We start from the raw sequence: 21,428 nt of genomic DNA, 5'->3' as shown, positions 1-21,428 counted from the left end.
AAATGACAGCGGTCAAGGTCGCCGGTACACCGAAAGGACGACCTCCAAGTTCACTATATATATCCAAGTAAATTCAAACAAACAAAGTCAGTCCAAGTAAATTCAAACAAAACAGTCAGAGTCCAAGTAAACTCAAACAAAAAAGGTCAATGTCCGAGTCAATTCAAACAAAAAAGTCAAAGTCCAAGTAAATTGAAAAAACTAGTCAAAGTCCAAGTAAATTCAAACAAAAAATGTCACTGTCCAAGTTTGTCATGGAAGGACATACTGGTCAAGGAAGCCAAACACCAGCTACCTTAAATATCTCAGCACCTCGCCTGACTTACCATACCCAAGGAAAGCAAGTAGTAGTAATAGGAGCGACAGAAACGAGAGCCAGGGGAGAGCAACAGCAGTAGACGAACATTCAGAAAAAACAACAAAACTAGGTACCGACGCCAAGACACAAGAAGATATGTGCAAGAAAAAGTAGAGCCAGAATTCCATCCATCGTCACAGCGAGCAACAAGATCACCATTGAAGCATCATCAGGTATCCATTCAATATTCATCGACACATATTTTCGTTTCACCACTATTATGTCCAAGTTTTACTCTCAGATTTTGCGCCCTGGAGATGAAAAATACAGATTTTGCATAGCATCGTACTAGTGAGTACAGATTTATGGAGCTCTTTTTTTTCAAAAAGAAGACTTATGAAGCTCTTAGAAAATGGTTCTGTTGTAAGTCTGCATTCTGCTTTCCTAGTATGTACAAAACTAAAGATGCATAAACCTCCTTGTTTTAAGATTTAGTATGTAGACAGAATTCATGTTTTGCTCGTGTATGTTTAAAACAACTAGTTAGCAAAAACATGTTCTGTTTTGCGTACTAGAGCACTGAAAATAAGGAGTTCATGATAAAAAATACCTTAAGCGAGATCTGTCGATAATCAGCTTAATACATGATTATCACTGGAATGCTATATGATAATTTGAGAAATGTGTTCATCAGGAGAGCTTTTGGCCCGTTAAAGGCTTTCTATTCTAGTGTTCTGTGATATTCGAGATGAGTAAGACTTGTTAAACCTTCATTAAAGTAAAGTACCATCTCTCTTTTTTGACGTGGAAGCACTTGAAGAGGATTGGAGTGGCTTGGGGAGAATTAAATCCCCTATAAGTCAAAATTCACCTAAATCCCCTCCAAACCTCTCCAATCCTCTCCAAGAGAGATTTAACAGAACATAGCCTTAATAAGATCAATTTCATGACTCACCATATCCAATCATCCTTCTGTGTTCATTAATCCATGCATACTCAAGAACCAGAGCCTCCGCCTCAGCACCCTAAGCGACACCAAAGCCTTTCCTTTATAGCAGTGTCGGCAGGGTAGCTCCCTTTAGAAATTAGCTACTCTCCATTTTTTTTCTTGTTGCCACAATGGATCATATAGTGGGGTACAAAATCTAATGTTGCTCCATTTCGTGAGCAGCACCGGGGCGATCTCTTTTAGTCAATGGCCGAGATCATCAGGTCTGCCATCATTGGGGAGACAGTTACCCAGATTTTTTCTGGCATAACCAACAGGAAAGACGATGATAAATCAGATGAAGCCACCGGAGGAAGTGGCCTAGAGAGGCTAGAGATGGCACACATCAAAATGGAGGCTGCACTCGAGATGTCTGACAAGTGGCAGATCACCGATGTGTCACTACTTCATTGGCGTAAGAAGCTGAAGTGTGCTGCCCAGGATTGCAACGACGCAGCTCGCAGATGCTGGGAGCTCTCACTGGAAGAAGATGAGGCAGATCAGGTGCTAAGAAAATCTTCGTTTGCTACACGGATCGCTCATGCGACCAAGTCATTTGTCTCCTCTTTCATTGGCTGCGAAGGTGATCATTACTCAGGCAGCATCGCCGCCGCCGTTCGAAGATTCGAGAGGTTTGCTGATGGTGCTACAGAGTTCATTCAATGTGTGCAGCTCGGTGGAACACCTCGACAGCCCCTGTTCTTCGACCCTCTCATCAGGCATATCTTCACAGGCAAAACGCTGCGGTATATGGTGATGCATCCGGGAGGCCAGTATCAATACTTCGGCATACGTCCTATGGCCTTCGAGGAGCGTGGACTGGAGGCCATGCTATCCTTGATATATGAAGATTTCAAGGTGCCCAAGAACAGTTTTCGCCTTGGGTTCATGCTGCGTCTTTCAGAGAGTACAGACATTATCGGAACTACAGTCAAGTGCTTGCGACTGGTGACACCTCACTTCAAGTCCACGGCCGACGCTGTGATCAAAGATATCATCCAACTCCCTACCCAAGATTTTTCCAGTTTACCACCAGAGGCTGAGAGCACAAACATGGAACACTGGAACCATATCCACAAAACTTTTACTAGATGGTTCCGTCCAGATCCATTATGTTGTCAAGGATACAAACAGGAGGTCATGCCTTCTCATGTCGGTAACTGCGGGAACAACGTGAGACTTTCAAGCATATTTCCAGAACCAGTGTGTGAAGTGTTTTTGCAGCGTCAAATCTCTCTACTCGATTATAAGAACCTACAGGGATCAACTGCGGGATATGATGTTTCTTCTCTGGAGAATACCCCACTTCTGAAGCTGGGAATTCTGTTCATGCCTCATGATTCTCTGGAGAACCCCAAGTCCACCGGCGAGGGCTCTGCCATAGAGGTGATTGATGGAGAGAAGCAACATCTCACACATGCAAATGTTCATCCGGACCAACTTGATGAGATATTGCTGCCCAAGGCGAGAGATTATCTTCACCATAACACCGAGACTGCGACGTATCAGATAGTATGGAGGTCCAACCATGGCAGTGCACACCTATGTGTGGAGAAGACAAGCACAACAAGAATTCCCAGAGCACACAGAGCCGCCATACGACAAGGTAGGAACAAGAATAGTAAGACACTTCGTCAGATGCGGCAGGAGCAGATGAGGAAAGTGCAGTGGATGCAGGTAGCCAAAGATTTCCTGAAACTATGGGTTGTGCGTTCCTCAGAGAGGTTGCAGAGCATATTTACGTCATGGCTCAAACAGTAGGGACAAAACTAGTGATTTGTGGCTTAACATCACAGGAATCTTGTAGTATTCCCACATGACTAATTTGAAATTTATGTGTGTCAACGAAAGCAGGACCTTGTGTTGAGTTGTACCTCTGGCATGAATCGTGGTTGTATTGAGCCTACTAGTGTAGTCTTATGGTGAATGATTGCAGTATAATAACCACATATACATTTTACGTCTTACTATGCTAGTATTTGGCAATGCATAATTAGTGCATAGTTGACTATGGTCCCTTCACTACTGGAATTCTGGGCTATGCCGAGTGCCACGGACACTCGGCAAAGGGCCGAAAACCGCCGGCAAAGCCTTTGCCGAGTGTCACCCTCGGCGAAAGCCACCCGGCGTACACCTTTTCGGCAAACAGGATTTTACCGAGAGCCAGAACACGGGCACTCGGCAAAGACTTTGCCGAGAGCCAAACAGTACCACTCGGCAAAGTAAAGTAGCTAACGGATAGCAGACGGTGCCGGCGGTTCCTGACATGTGGGACCAGGCGAACATGCCGAGGGCCATCTTTGCCGAGAGCCACTCTCGGCAAAGCCACCCAGTAGGTGGCTGACACGTGTCAGCTCCTGACATGTGGGACCAGCCGAACATGCCGAGGGCCATCTTTGCCGAGAGCCACTCTCGGCAAAGCCACCCAGTAGGTGGCTGACACGTGTCAGCTCCTGACATGCGGGACCAGGAGAACATGCCGAGGGCCATCTTTGCCGAGAGCCACTCTCGGCAAAGCCACCCACTAGGTGGCTGACACGTGTCAGCTCCTGACATGTGGGACCAGGCGAACATGCCGAGGGCCATCTTTGCCGAGAGTCTACCATACTTTCCAGAGGATTAGCTTCCAAGGGTATTTATCCAGCAGTAGATCCTTTAGATTCAACCTCGACTATGTTACAGCCTCGGAAGCCACCCACTAGGTGGCTGACACGTGTCAGCTCCTGACATGTGGGACCAGGCGAACATGCCGAGGGCCATCTTTGCCGAGAGCCGCTCTCGGCAAAGCCACCCACTAGGAGGCTGACACGTGTCAGCTCCTGACATGTGGGACCAGGCGAACATGCCGAGGGTCATCTTTGCCGAGAGCCGCTCTCGGCAAAGCCACCCACTAGGAGGCTGACACGTGTCAGCTCCTGACATGTGGGACCAGGCGAACATGCCGAGGGCCAACTTTGCTGAGAGCCACTCTCGGCAAAGCTACCCAGTAGGAGGCTGACACGTGTCACCTCCTCACATGTGGGACCACGAGAGCAGGCCGAGGGCCAACTTTGCCGAGAGCCACTCTCGGCAAAGCCACCCAGTAGGTGGCTGACACGTGTCAGCTCCTGACATGTGGGACCAGGCGAACATGCCGAGGGCCAACTTTGCCGAGAGCCACTCTCGGCAAAGCCACCTAGTAGGAGGCTGACACGTGTCACCTCCTCACATGTGGGACCACGAGAGCAGGCCGAGGGCCAACTTTGCCGAGAGCCACTCTCGGCAAAGCCACCCAGTAGGTGGTTGACACGTGTCAGCTCCTGACATGTGGGACCAGGCGAACAGGCCGAGGGCCTTCTTTGCCGACAGCCATTCTCGGTATGTCAGGGGCACCACAGGTTATTACCCTTTACCGAGAGGCCTCTCGGTAAAGGTGTGAGGTTCTACTGGTTGGTACATGTTTACCGAGAGGCCTCTCGGTAAAGGGTGCATTATGGTCCAGTTTCACAGTTATTACCGAGAGCCACCCTCGGTAATGGTGTGCCCAGGAGCCTTGTTTTCCTGTTTCTGTTTCTTTCCTGCAGCGAAACATATACAGCAGCAGCATATAGTTCATCACACATAGAACATGTCACATATAGGCATCATTGAACAAAAGAAGCAATGATTCTGAAAAGCATTCCACATAAAAGCAATAGTGCATAAAAGGTGAAATAGTAGTGAAGACACTGGACTACCACAAGTTTACAAGTCTCAAGATGCAAGAGTTCTCAACATACAAGGAACAATTTCAAACATAACATAACATGAAGTTCACGCGATTTTGGAGATCGGAGTGATAACATCAACATTAGAAGGCATCATTCCGTTTGCTGCCCCAACTCCATCAATCGGAGTGATAACATCAACATTAGAAGGCATCATTCCCTTTGCTGCCTCAACTCCACCAACTTGAGGTGGAACTAACGGAACATTGTTCGACCCTTGTGATGGGTTGAGCTGTGATGGATTGACCCAATAGTGAGATGAATGCATATGGTAATGCCGAAAATGGTGATAGAAATAGTTTGAACGAAACTCACAATGTTCCACTCTGGCGTCGGTGGCATCTCTGGCACTGGTTGGCCTTGCATGGAATAATGATTGGCCACCATATGTTGTAAAGACTTCACTAGATCATCTTGTGCCTTCAGCTTGGCCCGGTTTTCATCTCGTTCTTTCTCGGTGTCAATCAGTCGAGTCTACAATATGGCAATGCAAATGTCATTCATGTTGAAATGCAAATATGCAGGACCATGAAGGATCAATGAAGAAGCACTGACCTGAATATCCTCAATAATGCTCACGGAATGTGGTACGTGACGCTCTACGGTAGGAGTAGAGCCAGTACTCATAGCACGGAGCGTGTTGACTCTCAGAAGGGAGGAGGTTATGACAGAATCGAGGTGAACCGCCATCCGGCCATTCGGTCTACCGCCTGCCGCGGCGATGGCCACAAGAGGGTCAAACAGTAGCACGTGAGGATCAGCGTCAGGCCCATACGTCTTGGTGTAGTTCTCTCCATCTGACCGGGCTTTAGAGCTGATCCAGTCCCTCTCCGGGTGGAGAGGGTCCTTGTCGTCTTTGGTACATTTGATGGTCCATGCCTCGAAGTAAGTGATATCCTTACCAGTGTCTTCTTTCTGCAAAAGAAAGCGATCCAAACAATCAAGGGAATGCTCACAAATGAAAGAGAACATGATGAAAAGGATGTGGTTGCCTACATGTTTTGAGACGACACCTGGGATGGTGAGGTTGCCTTGACGGTGTCCTTGACCCCCCATCAACTTACGCCGTTCAGATATTACTTTGTGTTCATCCTGCCACCCTGGATCTATCCACCGTTCGACGATCTTCTCCCAGCACGGACGTTTGTCAGCGCACCACCGAGGAATCACCTGTAAATTAAACAAATACATCTTAATAAGGATTCTAATTTTGCGGTAATGTAGGGAATAGCAAGCATCCATCGTCACTTGCCTTGAAGTAATTGTCCGGTGAAAGATGCGTCCCTCGAGCCTCCTGTTTGGAAATCCTATGGTTGAGATAGTCCGCGTGATACTTGACCACTAACCGGACGCGCTCCTCATAGTGCATGTCGTGGACTAGTTTCTTGGCAATATTCTCGACCACCACATTTGCACAATCCTTCTGACCCTCAACGCATGTATAGAAATCCTACAAACATGCATACATGTGAGAAGGGTTAAATCATGACTATGGCAAATTTAAACCTGTTGGTATTGACATTTAGGTGTTTGAAAGGACTTACCCCGAAATCGTTGACCACTCGCATGGCTCTGTTATCATAAACCCTCTGACGCATATCCAGGAAATCCGGTGCAAGTTTGTAGTGATCCCATGACCAAGCTGGCTCAATGATACTGTTCGGCAAAGTGACCAGTCCAGGATAATTTAACCTACAAAGACCCCCAATGATGCCACTCGGCGACCGTGGCAGACGCCTCTCACCACCTTTTACTAAGCTTCTGCATTTCGAAGAGTGAAGTCATATTATATGTGAGGAAATGACAAAAGGTACAATTTATATGGGATGAGTCGAGATAACCACTTACTTCTCTCCCATTGGTTTAATCAACACGTCTCTATGCACATATGGACGTCTTGGAAGCTTTGAAGGACCACGCAGCCACACTTTCCCTCCGGAAGTAGTGCTGATAGTCGAACCGCTCTGTTGCGAACCGCTCACCTCGTGGTGCTCTGTCACCCGTGAGGGTCCATCCCCACCCTCAGAAACCTGACGAACAACCAGCCTCCTCTCGGCGGCGGCGTCCTCCACCACCTCCTCCTCCTCATCCTCCACCACCTCCTCCGCAAAATCCTCCTCGTCCTCCTCCTCACATGCCTCATCCCCATCCTCTGTTTCCTCCTCCTGAGCACGGTGAAGCACTGCATCAGAGGGTCGAGGAGAAGAAAGAGGTACTCTACTCTGGGCTGCTTTACGTACTCCTCCTCTTGCCTCACATACTCCCCCTCCTCGTCCGCCTCCTCGTCCGCCTCCTCCTCCTGCCTCACCTACTCCCCCTCCTCGTCCGCCTCCTCGTCCGCCTCCTCCTCCTGCCTCACCTACTCCCCCTCCTCGCCCGCCTCCTCCTCCTGCCTCACCTACTCCCCCTCCTCGTCCGCCTCCTCCTCCTGCCTCACCTACTCCCCCTCCTCGTCCACCTCCTCGTCCGCCTCCTCCTCCTGCCTCACCTACTCCCCCTCCTCATCCGCCTCCTCGTCCGCCTCCTCCTCCTGCCTCACCTACTCCCCCTCCTCGTCCGCCTCCTACTCCTCCCCCCCGTGGTACTCGACCTTGTTTCGCATGTTTTGCCGGACGGGTGTCTAGACCCGCCAATCCTTTGCCTTCTTGGCGGTTGTGGCAACCGATGAAGGAGCGGCCACCGCTTTCACCGGTCGAGCAGGTTGATCATTGTACAGATCATTCACTTTTTTCAAACTTTCCTTTGGAATCTTCTTGCCACCTGTCATGTTTCAATCACCTGATACGAAGAAGAACAAACCAGTTAGTACAGATGATACAACTTGATGTAAATACAATAAATATATCACATATGAAGAATAAATGGAATTGTCACAATAATACATATAGTTGTTACACACACAAATACATAGAGATGTTGCACACACGAATACATAGAGTTGTTGCACACACGAATACATAGAGTTGTTACACACATGAATACATAGAGTTGTGACACACATACATAGAGTTCTCACACGATTACATGGAGTTGTTAGAAATAAGGGTCAATATTAGGTGCAACATTTGGATCAGGGCTTTCATCATCGCTATCATGCCCGTTCATACATTCATCCTCGAAGTCTTCAGGGGGGCCCTCATCCTCATCTAGCCCCATGTGCCATCGCATAAGTAATGCCAAATCTCGAGGGTCAGAAACATCCTCGTATTCGTCCTCTGCATTATCTACTTCCATGTCATCCATGGCCTCATGTTCCATAGCATCATGTTCGTGATGCACGCCATCATCTTCCTTTGCATCATCTTCGTCTTCGTCGGTGTCTGCTTCTTGAAAGAACTCTCCCTCGTATGTGTTAGGGTTTATATGGTAATCGTCCTTGTTTGGGGTAGGTACCTTGATACGCGGGGGTACCTTGTACACGACATCCCACTTCAAGAGATCGATATATTCCGTAGATGTGCACGCGTATGGGAGAAAAAACACTTGTGTAGCCTGTTGAGCCATAATATAGACATCATTTCCTGCATATTTCGATGCTCATTCAACTTCGACAAAGCCAATACTAGGGGTTTGTCTCACTTTCTCAGGATTGAGCCAGCTGCATCTGAATACGATGGGCTTCACTCCTTGTAAACCACAATACTGCAACTCATAAATTTCTTCGATGGTTCCATAGTAGTGACATCCATCTGTCCCTAGACAATAGACCGCACTATTTATTGACTTTCGGTTGGGCCTCTCACGCGTGTGTTTATCAGTGTGGAAGCGATACCCATTCATGTCGTAAGCCTTAAATGACTTGGCCTCGTATTCAAAACCTTTGGCTACTTCTCTCACTTTGGCGTCCATATCAACCTCCTGATATGCCTACAAGATTAATAGGAGATTGTCTGGTTCATTAGTGGAAGCATTACAGGCAAGTAAGATCAACTTGAAGTAACATAAAGTTAGAAAAGTTACTTTTCTTGAGAACCAAGAAATGAAACTGCCATCAGCATTGGTATCTTCAAGAAGGTCTGCTGATTCTTCGTCGCTAGGAGGCCGTGGTAGCTTCCAGAATTCGTTCTGGAATTCCCTAGCAATAGGAAGAATTCGAGTTAGAACTCAAGACTAGTGAGTAGTTGTCAATAAAGGTGTTCTACACTTACTTTATGTACGGTTGCACTTCTTCCATGTTGGTCAAGACATAGATCATAATAGTCGACCACTCAGTAGGTGAAAAGTTCTTGGGCTTCGGTCCACTTGCTTTTCCACCTTGGCTTTCGAAGAGGCTAAGGTCGGAAACATTACTGGTGGGTTCTTCATTGTAACGAGGAGCTGGATTTAACCTAGTCTGAATACTGTCATGATAGTACTTTGTCGTGGTCGTGGCCACCACCTCGTTCAGGTATGCCTCGGCTATGGAGGCTTCAATGCGGGCTTTATTCTTACATTTCCCAGGAAGATTCTTGAACTCCCGTTCAGGTGCATACTGCCATCGGAACTGCACAGGTCCTCCCATTCTAGCCTCATACGCGAGATGTAAGATCATATGTTGCATCGGATTAAAGAAACCTGGCGGAAATATCATCTCTAACTTGCATAGAAACTCAGGTGCTTGTTCCTCCAACTTTGCAACCACTTCATAATCTAGTTCTTTGGCACAAAGCTGACCGAAGAAGTAGCTCAACTCCGCCATCACTCGCCAAATATCCTCTCTGACATACCCTCGAATCATCACAGGCATTATCCGCTCAAGCCATACATGGTAGTCATGACTCTTGAGGCCTCCTATTCGCTTTGTAGCCATATTCACTCCCCTCATGATATTAGCTGCATATCCATCAGGGAAGTACAAGTTGTTCACAATCCATTGGAGAATTTCCTTCCTTTGGGGCATTGAAGGGGTGAAAGGGGCTGGTGGCTTCTTCTAAGAATTACCTTTTGCACGAGGCACCAAATTTAATTTTGGCATGTTGCATAGTTTGGCTTGATCGATCCTAGCCTGAATGTTATACTTTGACTTCTCGGTGTCGAGGAGCGTGCCGAGTAAGGCCTCCGCAATATTCTTTTCAGTGTGCATTACATCAATGTTGTGTGGAAGTAGAAGATCTTTAAAGTAAGGGAGCCTCCATAAGCTTGGAATGTAAGTCCACTGGTGTGTCTCTCCATATCCCACAAAACCTTTCCCATCGAGCTTTTCCTCGAGAGCATCTAACTCATCCTTAAGCTGGGCACCGGTCATAATAGGTGGTGGCGGGTCATCAACAATAACACCTTTTTGGAAGTGCATAGCGTCTTGCCTGTATGGGTGATCAAGACGAAGGAACTGCCGATGTTGGTCAAAGCATACATACTTGTGACCCTTAGCTAGCCAAATGAAAGTCACACGTTGTCGACACACTGGCCAAGGCCACTTCCCCTTTACACACCAACCACAAAATATCGCACGTGCCGGTAGGTCATGTAGCGATGTGTGGTACTAGATATGCATATTGAAGTGCTTCTTTGAAACGGCATCGTATGTTCGGACCCCGTTGTTCCAAGCAACAAGTAAGTCATCCACCAATGGCTCCATATACACACTCATATGCTTCCCGGGATAGTTAGGACCTGGAATTATCAACGCCAGGAACATGTGATGTCGTTGCATGCAAACGCCAGGGGGCAGATTCAGGGGGATAACATATACTGGCCAACAACTGTATATGGCAGCCATCAAACCATATGGATTGAACCCGTCAGTTGTTATCCCAACAGCTACACTCTTCCAGTCATCTGTTTTCTTATGAATTTCAACACATTTCTTCCATGCTTCACCATCCCGTGGATGTTGCATCTTTTTTGTATTGTACATCTTCCCTTCGGTGGCCCATCTCATATATTGGGCAGTTTCCTCGGTCATATAAAGCCTCTGGATCCTTTCTGTGAATGAAAGATATCGAAGGATATTGACGGCAATTGTGAGCTGCCTCTTGCTACCATCATCATCTATTACCTCATTATACCTACAGGATTTGCACTTGACACAATTATTCGTATCTTTATGTTCATTTCTAAATAACATGCATCCATTTGGACAAGCATGTATTTGCTCATACGGCATCTTAAGTGAACCGAGGATTTTGTTCAACTCGTACATGTTCTTTGGCAATATATTTTCTTTAGGCAACAGGCTAGCAATAACTGACAATAACTCATTGAAGCAAATTATGCTCATGTTATGGTTTGCCTTCAGGGCCATTAGGCGTGCAATGCCATCTAGTTGAGTAACCTCTGTATGGGCGTGAAGGGGATTTTGTGCCGCAAACAAAGCTGCATGATACTCTTCAGGGCTTTCCGGCGACTCCTCGGAGTTCGGGTCCTCCCGCGGATCCGCACGACGGATGTCATCTAACAGGTTTTCAATCCGAGTATCATATTTGCTGGTGCGTTGTCGCACCACCTCCGCCCTGGACTGTTCTGTCTCACCATGAAAGATCCACCGGTAATAGCCTGGCGTAAACCCATATTTGCCTAAGTGTTTACTCATAGTAATCTTATCTCTTTCAATCTGGTTATCACACTCCGTGCATGGGCACCAAATTCCATGAACTGGCGTTTCTCCAGCAAATACTAATTCCAGGAAATCATTGGTCTTCGACCTCCACTCAGGGGTCATACCCTCCATGCTGGGATGTCTGGTGTACATCCACTCACGTTCTTCCATCCTCTGATATAAAGTGAAACACACACATAATTTTTTTATGTAACAGGTGGTTCCATCAAGTTTTACGACATGCACTGAGCTATGTAATAGGTAAAGATAGGTCCTAATCCCACCCGGGAATGTGTAGGCTGGGTCCGCTTTCATGACGTACTCCGACCTGAGACTAAATTTCGGCAGCACCTCCCCGCTGTTCTCCAAATACACGTCTCAGCAATAAGCCAAGAGGGTGTGTATCTGGAGAACAACAAGGAGACACAGTCGAAATTCTGTCTCGGATCTAAGTACATCATGAAAACGACCCTCCTACACATCCTCGGGTTGTCCATGGAAAACGTGGACAATTCGAAAGAGTTGAGGTTATAAATATGCAAAGACTTGCATATTTATAGATACAACCCTTCCGAACGGGAGACACCTAGGTTACGCGACTATTTAGGTGATCTACAAATAATGAAAACCTACACATGAACGGGAAGAGATTACCCTTGAAGCGTGCAACAGAATTCACTCTCTCTATTGTCAAAATAGATGCATGTCCTGCATGAAAGAATGAAGTTGTGTCAATCATATGTCAAACACACAAACATCAATAACACTCACTCACACACACCCCACACACAAACACACTCACATATCCATACACACACATCACACACTCACTCACACATGCACACACACACACACACACATCAATAGCACCCCTCTCCCACACACACACTCACATACACCATTCATTATATATGCACATATATACACACCTAAATATAAAAAACCATTCATTATATATGCACACATACACCAACATCACTCACTGACACACACACATACAAAGCACACACTCACACACATTATTCACTATGCATATATATACACCTTTTGTTGTAATGGAGAGGGGGGAAACCCCTTTTATTTCAAAAAAAACGAGATTGAGTAGGGGCTCACCAACGGGGCAGGGGGGAGGTGGATGCCGGACGAGGTAGAGCTCAGTGGAGGGGATGTCACGCCGATGGTGCTTGGCCGAGATGGTGGCGGTGGACGAGCTCGGTGGGGGGCTCGGTGGAGGTGGAGGGGTCGGGGGAGGCACTCCCGGTGGCGGCGGCGGCGGCAGAGCTCGCCAGATGGGGCGGCGGCACTAAGGGGCGGCGGTGGACAGAGGGGGCGGGGGTGAGAGAAACAGAGAGAGAAGAGAGGAGTGAGCGCGCGCGAGGGGGAAATTTTGCATAAGTCCCCGCGGGAAACATTTCTGAGAGCCAACTTTTAACGACACTCGGTAAAGTCTTAACCTAGATCTCGGGGGCTTTTCCGAGAGCCGCACCGACAGAATTTACCGAGGGTCGTCCAGCAGCACTCGGCAATGGCCGCATTTTCCGAGAGGAACTCTCGGTAAAGCATCCTTCTTGTGCATTCTCCATAATATGTATTATACTTTTTTTGTTGTTTTCTTCCATGCTTGGCAAACAACCTTAGCACATCATAATTACCGTCTTGTGTTTTCTTTTTCAAATGATGGGCCTCGCCCGGTTCTAGAGACCAGCACCCCTCCGGTGGCCCCGACAGTCTAGGGCATTGATCGGCACCGAGAGGGTGTAGTCCACGGTGAATAACCACTACAAGAAATATGTCAACTTGTGACCCTCACTATTGGCCGCTTAAAGGTCATAGTTTTTCATTTGCGACCTTTTTGTGACCAAAAACAGAAGGTCAAAAGCTGGCGGTCGTAAACTGAAATTAACGACCTTCTCTCAGAAGGTCGTTGAACCCATGATCTTTTGTTTTGGTCACTGGCTGTCTGCCCAGGCCACGTCGGATCCGACGTGGCAATCTGACGTGGCAAAATTGCGACCAATTGAAAAGGTCAAAAATTAGAATCGACCCGGTCCAATTGGGTGTTTATATGGGCCGAGCCCATTAATTCAGCCCATTTGTTGTTTTTTTCTTTCAATTTGGGTAAGCTACACGGGCCAGGCCCTCTAATTCGGCTTTTTTATTTTTGGGCTGTGGCCCTTCTTTTTCCTTTTTCAAATGGGTCCCAATTGTCAGATTCTGATAAGCGGGTCCCAAATGTCCGTTTCTGGTTTGTGGGTCCTTGTTGTCATGGTCATGTTCCTCAGATTTCAATATGCCAATAATTAAAAAACCAATATTTAAATCAAAATAGACAGAAAATAGGTGTAATACTTCAAATAACAAGAAGCAACAATTTGTTACATCAACACATACAAATGCGATCACAGTATAACAAGCTCTACAGGTGTACAATATGTCACATGAGCCGATGAGCATCAATCTCTACAGTATAACAAGCTCTATATGTCACAGTTCGTGCTTCAATTTGTTCCAATACGGATCAGCATCAAGGGCTTCATTACTCCTTGAACTAGCTCCGATGAGCTTGCACTATGCTTCTGCCGACTTCTTCGTCTTGATGCTCGCGACGAAACATGAAACGCCAGCATCTGCACGTTATAGAACAAAATGGTTAGGTACAAAATGAAAGCAAATCTAACAGCATATATCTAACAGTAGATACAAAATAATGAAGGCCAATCCGTGTCCATATATACTAGCATGCATATATACCAGCAGAACACATAAACCCATCCATCAAAAATCTTGTTTCTAAACATTGGCATCAAATCAATACAAACGCTGAATTAACGTGGACAAAAGGAAAGTGCTAATACAGGGCAGGTATATGGGTATCAAAACAAACAAGAAAGAAACTACAATCTATTTTAAGTAAACTCTTACAAGAAAGATGCCCCAGTAAGTAAGCTGAATGGGTGACAAACTGAATAGTGAAACAAGTTGATAGTTGTACACTATAGTGTTTACGCATAGTGGAATTGAATGAATTTCAGATTATGTTGCATGCAAGAAGAGGAGCGGCAGTGCGCTCTAGCTAGTGTCCTTGTCAGCTTGTGCAAAACAAGCAGCATTCATCAGGATTAATTCATGGAGCAAGAGGAAATACAGAGACAGCATCATCATCTGATGATGCGCTAACCAATCAACGGCTTCGTTCGTCCAGATCACAGGCGGCATGACAGAAGAAGAGACTACCTGGACATCCTCGACGGCGGCACAAAGGTCGGGCGAGTCCTTGACAGCCTTGATGTGGTGAACGACGTTCAACCTGTCGACGATGCGCTCGAGCGGGTGGACCAAGCGCTCCCACGCAGGCTCCACGCCCTTCTCAAGCTCCTCCAGCTAGCCCTCCTGCATACAGAGAAACTTCAGATGAGCTAGACTGAAACTCAACTTGTGTGGCAGCAGGAGTATTCAATAGCAGCGTGAAGGATTTGTAACACTATTCTTTCATGTCAAAAGGACTGCATGAAGACTTGCATTCACTTGGGGAAACCAAGCTAAGTAGCAGTCCAGAGAGACAATACAAGTACATGCATTAGATAAACGCCACTGTAGAAATTGCAAGATGAGGATTATTACACACGACACTATAGAAGAAAGGAGGGACATTATCTCTTTATAAATGCACATGATCCAGATTGATCATGCTGTTTAAAGAAAACATAAACTCTGCATTTGTCGTAATCTAGTACTCCATGCAGTGCTCTAGTACAAAGTTAGCCTTGACAAAATTTTAGTAGAACAAAATGTTCTATGCTGAACAAATAAGTCATAACTCTCATCCTAAGCTCTAACTGTAGAAACTATCAATCATTAGAAAAAATAGATGGACAGTAAAATCCAAAGGAAGGAAGCCTACTCTTTCAGACTCGACTGCTTCATCCAGCACTAAGTTCAGCAGTAGGTCATATCCCTTTAAAGTTCCTGTAACTGCAAATATGCATATGCCACGTCAGTATATGACTGCTAGCAAGAACACAGCAGGAGATAAACAGGTAGTACCTCCGTTCATAAATTAAGATGTTTTAGATATTTCAATATGGACTACATATAGAGTGAACACTAAAACGTGTCGATATACATCTAGTTCATAAATAAGTTGGAACATCTTATATTTATGAACGAAGGGAGTACATGGGTTTCATAGACCTGGCCACCATAGGAGCTTAAATAATTTTCAACTACTAAGGTAAGAGACGCCTCATACCCACACACATCAAAATCTATAGACAAACATGCCCAACAAGAAAGAGGTGCAAGCAAGCACAAGCCTGTAACTGATTTGCGATAAAAAGCCCGTGCATCAGGCTAACACATGATGAATTACCATGATCCAGGTTTAACTTCTATTTCCCACCCCACCTGTTTCCTCACTGTAGTAACAGGTATCCTAGCACATATATCTAGACAAGATAAACTCACATAGAGGCATTTATTTTGCTGACTAGAATGACAACAGCCAACAACTCACCAACTAAATCAGACAAAGGCCAGCTAACAAGTCGCTTTAGTAACGTTCGCAGCATTCTCTACGAATCTCTCGACACCAAACACTGCAACGGTGGCAGAGCCTAAAGCAAAACAAATAGGGAGCCCTCTAGTGGATCTGACGATGTATCTATCATAACACTGGGAAGGGACAGAAGAAAAATGAGGGGATTTGGGCTGTGCGAATCGAATCAACCTTGGCGGCCGCCGGTGAGCTTGACCTGGACGCCCTTGTCGACGAACTTGGCCAGGTTGAGCGCCGTCTCCTTGCGCCCCGCCTGAGCAAAAAAACAGACAGGAAAGCATCAACGGCACGCTCGCACCAGCATGAATTGAATCACCGAACCAGCCTGCAGCACCAGCTTACCATCTCACCAGCCAAATCCTCCTCCGCCGACCTGTAGCTCCATCATGAACTGGGAGACCATGAGCGGCTCCTCCCCCTCCCTGAGCTGCGCGATCTTGGGGTCCAGCGTGAGCCCGCACGGAAGCACGGCAGCTCCACGGTCCGCCCCCGGGCCCGGAACTCGTCGCCGGCGAGCACGATGGAGTGCGGGCACTTGGCCCTGTCCTCCTCATCCAGCGGGTCTGGCAGCGACCTTGCAGAGCGAGCAGCCGGCGCGGGAGGAGTTGAGGCGGCCGAGGTCGAGCACGGAGATGATCCCCGACGGTGCCGCCTCGAGGACCTGCCGCTGCACGCGCACGGAGGGCCGCGCCGTCGCGCCCCGCCCGCCCGCCGCCTCGTCGACGTGCAGCGAAGGTTGGATCTGGATGGGGATGGCCGTGTGGCTGTGGTGTAGCGAGCAGAGGTGGCGGCGGCGATGGGGAAAAGGGAGCGTGAGCGGCAGCGGCGAAGGGGATAAGGGAGCTAGGGGGAGGGGGCGGCGACGGGGGGCCGTCGTCGTCGATCTGGATCGGGGAGAGGGATTGGGGTGGGTGGCAGATCTGGAGCGAAAGAATGGAGGCGGGGGAGGGAGGAATGAGAGAAAGAATGGAGGCGGGGGGTGGGTGGAAAATGTCCATGAGGACAGACCTAGGGTTTCGGCTCGGGTGGGTTTCGGCCGTTGGATCCGGAAGCATCCGACGGTGGTTGATGCGTGATCCGCGTGATATGCCCATGGTCCAATCAGAACGCAGCAAACCCTTTGATGACCTTATGACCATATAAATTGGTCATGATCGATTCGAGATAAAAAATTTCATTCCATTTTCCAGTGCTCAAAATGAGTTTTTTTGTGAAAGTCCTATCAAATATTTGTTCAAATGATCTCATGTTGTGCACAATGGTGCATCTTGGAATTTCAAACAATGTTTCCTAAGGGAGTTTTCATTTTCTTTAGACGGAAAATTCATTTTCCATTTTTCGAGTGCCCGAAAAGAGTTTTTTTTATGAAGGACCTACCATATATTTGTTGCAAAATTGTACCAAATCAATTTTCTAAAATACTAGGACATATTTAATGCACAATTGAGCAAATGGTTGGGTGTAAATAAATTTGATCCACCTCTCGTGAAAAAGACAAATTTCCGCCGATTTAGCTGGAAGCGGGTCAAATTTGAACTGTAGCTACCTCGTAGTTTGCTCTTTATTTTTTCCAAAAATCATTTCTAGGTACATAAGTATCTATTTAATCAGAGAAACACCAAAAAAATCCAAGATTCAACCACTAGCTAGGAACGGTTATTCCCGCCATTTTGACCGCATTTTGAAACGGGCATAAAAATTCAAAAAAAATCAAAAAATTGGAAAACCTTCGCATTGTTTCATTATATGTGGCCAAGTTCCCAGGAAAAATAACAAACTTGTAATACGACAATTATTTTAAAAAAGTGTTCTCAGAAACGAGCTATCATGCGTGAAGATTCATGGCTTTCAAGCCAAATGATCAATCTTATGGCCACATTCATGGCATAGTTTGTTCAAATGATCTCATATTGTGCACAAGGGTACATCTTGGAATTCCAAACAATGTTGCCCAAGGAAGTTTTCATTTTCTTTGGACGAAAAAACCATTTTCCATTTTTCGAGTGCCCAATAGGAGGTTTTTTTGTGAAGGACCTCCCAAATAATTGTTGCAAAATTGGACCAAATCAATTTTATAAAATACTAGGCCATATTCAATGCACAATTGACCAAATGGTTGGGTGTAAAAAGTTTTGATCCACCTCTCGTGAAAAAGACAAATTTCCGCCCATTCAGATGGAAGCGGGTCAAATTTGAACTGTAGCTGCCTTGTAGTTTGCTCTTTATTTTTTCCAGAAATCATTTCTAGGTACATAAGTATCTATTTAATTAGAGAAACACCAAAAAAATCCAAGATTCAACCACTAGCTAGGAACGGTCATTCCCGCGGTTTTGACCGCATTTTGGAACGGGCATAAAAAATTCAAAAAAATCAAAAAATTGGGAAACATTCGCATTGTGTCATTATATGTGGCCAAGTTCCCAGAAAAAATAACAAGCTTGTAATAAAGGCAATTATTTTAAAAATAGTGTTCTCAGAAACGAGCTATCACGTGTGGAGATCAATGGCTTTCAAGCCAAATGATCAATCTTATGGCCACATTCATGGCATAGTGTGTTCAAATGATCTCATATTGTGCACAAGGGCGCATCTTGGAATGGCAAACAATATTGCCTAAGGAAGTTTTCATTTTCTTTGGACGAAAAAACCATTTTCCATTTTTCGAGTGCCCAAAAGGAGGTTTTTTTGTGAAGGACCACCCAAATAATTGTTGCAAAATTGGACCAAATCATTTTTATAAAATACTAGGCCATAATTAATGCATAATTGACCAAATGGTTTGGTGTAAAAAGTTTTGATCCACCTCTCGTGAAAAAGACAAATTTCCACCGATTCAGCTGGAAGCGAGTCAAATTTGAACTGTAGCTGCCTTGTAGTTTGCTCTTTGTTTTTTCCAAAAATCATTTCTAGGTACATAAGTATCTATTTAATCAGAGAAACACCAAAAAAATTCCAAGATTCAACCACTAGCTAGGAACGGTCATTCCCGCCATTTTGACCGCATTTTGAAACGGGCATAAAAATTCAAAAAAATCAAAAAATTGGGAAACCTTCACATTGTGTCATTATATGTGGCCAAGTTCCCAGGAAAAATAACAAACTTGTAATACGGCAATTATTTTAAAAAAGTGTTCTCAGAAACGAGCTATCATGTATGGAGATCAATGGCTTTCAAGCCAAATGATCAATCTTATGGCCACATTCATGGCATAGTTTGTTCGAATGATCTCATATTGTGCACAAGAGTGCATATTGGAATGGCAAACAATGTTGCCTAAGGAAGTTTTCATTTTCTTTGGACGAAAAAACCATTTTCTATTTTTCGAGTGCCCAAAAGGAGGTTTTTTAAGGACCTCCCAAATAAGTGTTGCAAAATTGGACCAAATCAATTTTCTAAAATACTAGGACATATTTAATGCACAATTGACAAAATGGTTGGGTGTAAAAAGTTTTGATCCACCTCTCGTGAAAAAGACAAATTTCCGCCGATTTAGCTGGAAGCGGGTCAAATTCGAACTGCAGCTGCCTCATAGTTTGCTATTTATTTTTTCCAAAAATCATTTTTAGTTACACAAGTACCTATTTAATCATAAATACATGGTTTGGTGGGGATACGTCGAGGTTTGGGCGGTGGCCGAGGGCCCCAACTCTAGAGCGCGTAAACTCGCATGCCCGCCGCGTGGTCACCGCGTGACCGTGGCGTTGCCATGTGTTCTGGGCGGCCTAGGCATGTCTAGTGGGTTGGGCATTCCCCAGGTAGGTGCTAGGAAGAAAATTACAACATAAGATTCTCACGAGGAGACCGATCGATGCTCAAACATGAATTAGCAGCCAAGTGTTTGATTAGCGGTACGGGAAATGTACATGGCTAATGGGCGTGAGTTTTGGCTGAGGATGATCAGTTACTAAGAAGACCATCTTCACAAATTTTCAGCTCAAAAGGAGGAGCCTAGGTGGTACTTGCTTTGCAAAGTACCACACTGGACATAAATACGAATGTTGAAGCTGGGCTCAAAATAATGAATGGATTGAGCTGGCATTTGGTGTAGGATGGTTATTTGGGCATAGGAAAGCACTGTAGAAAATGGATACTATTTGGACATGCCAAAGTGGTACTTCCTTCACAAAGTGCTGCTCTGAACAGAAGAGGAAAATGAATATTGTTGAATTATTTTTGAACTAGGCAAGAAAGGTTTTTGACATATTTGATGATGATATGATCCAAACAATTTATGAGAATTTTTTGGGAATTTTTGGAATAACAAAAATATAGGTTGCTTCACAACCTAGGGCAAAAATTAACACATGGACATGACACATAGGCAAAACTGATGAGATGGCGCCTAGTCATCGCAACCCACCACAATTTACAAGGCTATGACCATCTATATTGGTCGTTAACAACTAGAAATAAGGCAGCGGACTAGCGCTGTTTGCTTTATGACCATTTCGTGTAAGAAAATTACAACCTTTCTGACCAAAATGGTCGCAATGGTTTAGTGTTTGGAGCCCCCCGAACAGCTTTTGACCAATAGGTCTCAAATGGTCATAGATCTATGACCAATTCTTCCAGGGTCCCTGCCAGAAGGTCACTAGTTGACATATTTCTTGTAGTGAACTGCTTCTCCGTGTTAGTGCATGTCATCGCGAGATGAAAGACCAAGTCTAGGCCAAAGCCACAACAAGATCTCATCCGTGTAGACCCGACGCGTCCGTTTCCCCCCTCCAAGTGCCGGCGGCAGCGCCGTCCGTGAGGGGGGGCACACCCCGGAGACGCGGGTCGGGCGTTTGCAACCGCCACAACACTTCCAAACTTGTGAGAGGCCGCCTACGCAAGATTTGGCGGCATGTGCTAGCCCCCGGAGGCCGCCGGCCACAGTCGGACATGCCACCACACCGTACGGCATGTATAAGGGCCCGGTGCGAAGCTCCAGTGGCATTGCTACCCCCCCCCCCCCCGGGCCCCCGTCCCGCCTAACCCTGTAGCGTTTGACCACGGGATCTAGCCCTTTGACTTTGCACGGACGGGCTTTGACCAGTGGAACTCCCCACCCGGTTGTGTTAGGTCAGCCCATAGGAACACTTTGGAGCAACATCCAGGCCAAAGCCACAGCAAGACCCCATCCGTGTAGACCCGACGCGTCCGTTTCCTCCCTCCAGGTGCCGGCGGCAGCGCCGTCCGTGAGGGGGGCACAGCCCGGAGACGCGTGCCAGGCGTTTGCAACCACCACAACACTTCCATACTTGTGAGAAGCCGCCTACGCAAGATTTGGCGGCATGTGCTAGCCCCCGGAGGCTGCCGGCCACAGTCGTAGACACGCGA

The 21,428-nt window shown here is 46.3% G+C and overlaps 1 protein-coding gene across 1 annotated transcript; it reads left to right on the top strand.

Annotated features, from left to right (window-relative positions):
• The first annotated feature begins 340 nt into the window (after positions 1 to 340).
• On the top strand, positions 341 to 3,183 carry LOC123075596 (uncharacterized). Its single transcript, XM_044498162.1, has 2 exons — positions 341 to 531; positions 1,470 to 3,183. The coding sequence occupies exon 2, from the start codon at positions 1,494 to 1,496 to the stop codon at positions 3,045 to 3,047; it is 1,554 nt and encodes a 517-aa protein (XP_044354097.1). The 5' UTR covers positions 341 to 531; positions 1,470 to 1,493; the 3' UTR covers positions 3,048 to 3,183.
• Positions 3,184 to 21,428: the final 18,245 nt, after the last annotated feature.

Source organism: Triticum aestivum, chromosome 3D, assembly GCF_018294505.1.
Source record: "Triticum aestivum cultivar Chinese Spring chromosome 3D, IWGSC CS RefSeq v2.1, whole genome shotgun sequence".
In the NCBI taxonomy this organism is placed as follows: domain Eukaryota; kingdom Viridiplantae; phylum Streptophyta; class Magnoliopsida; order Poales; family Poaceae; genus Triticum; species Triticum aestivum.
The sequence above is the reverse complement of the archived record's forward strand: the minus strand, read 5'-3'. Positions and strand labels throughout refer to the sequence as shown.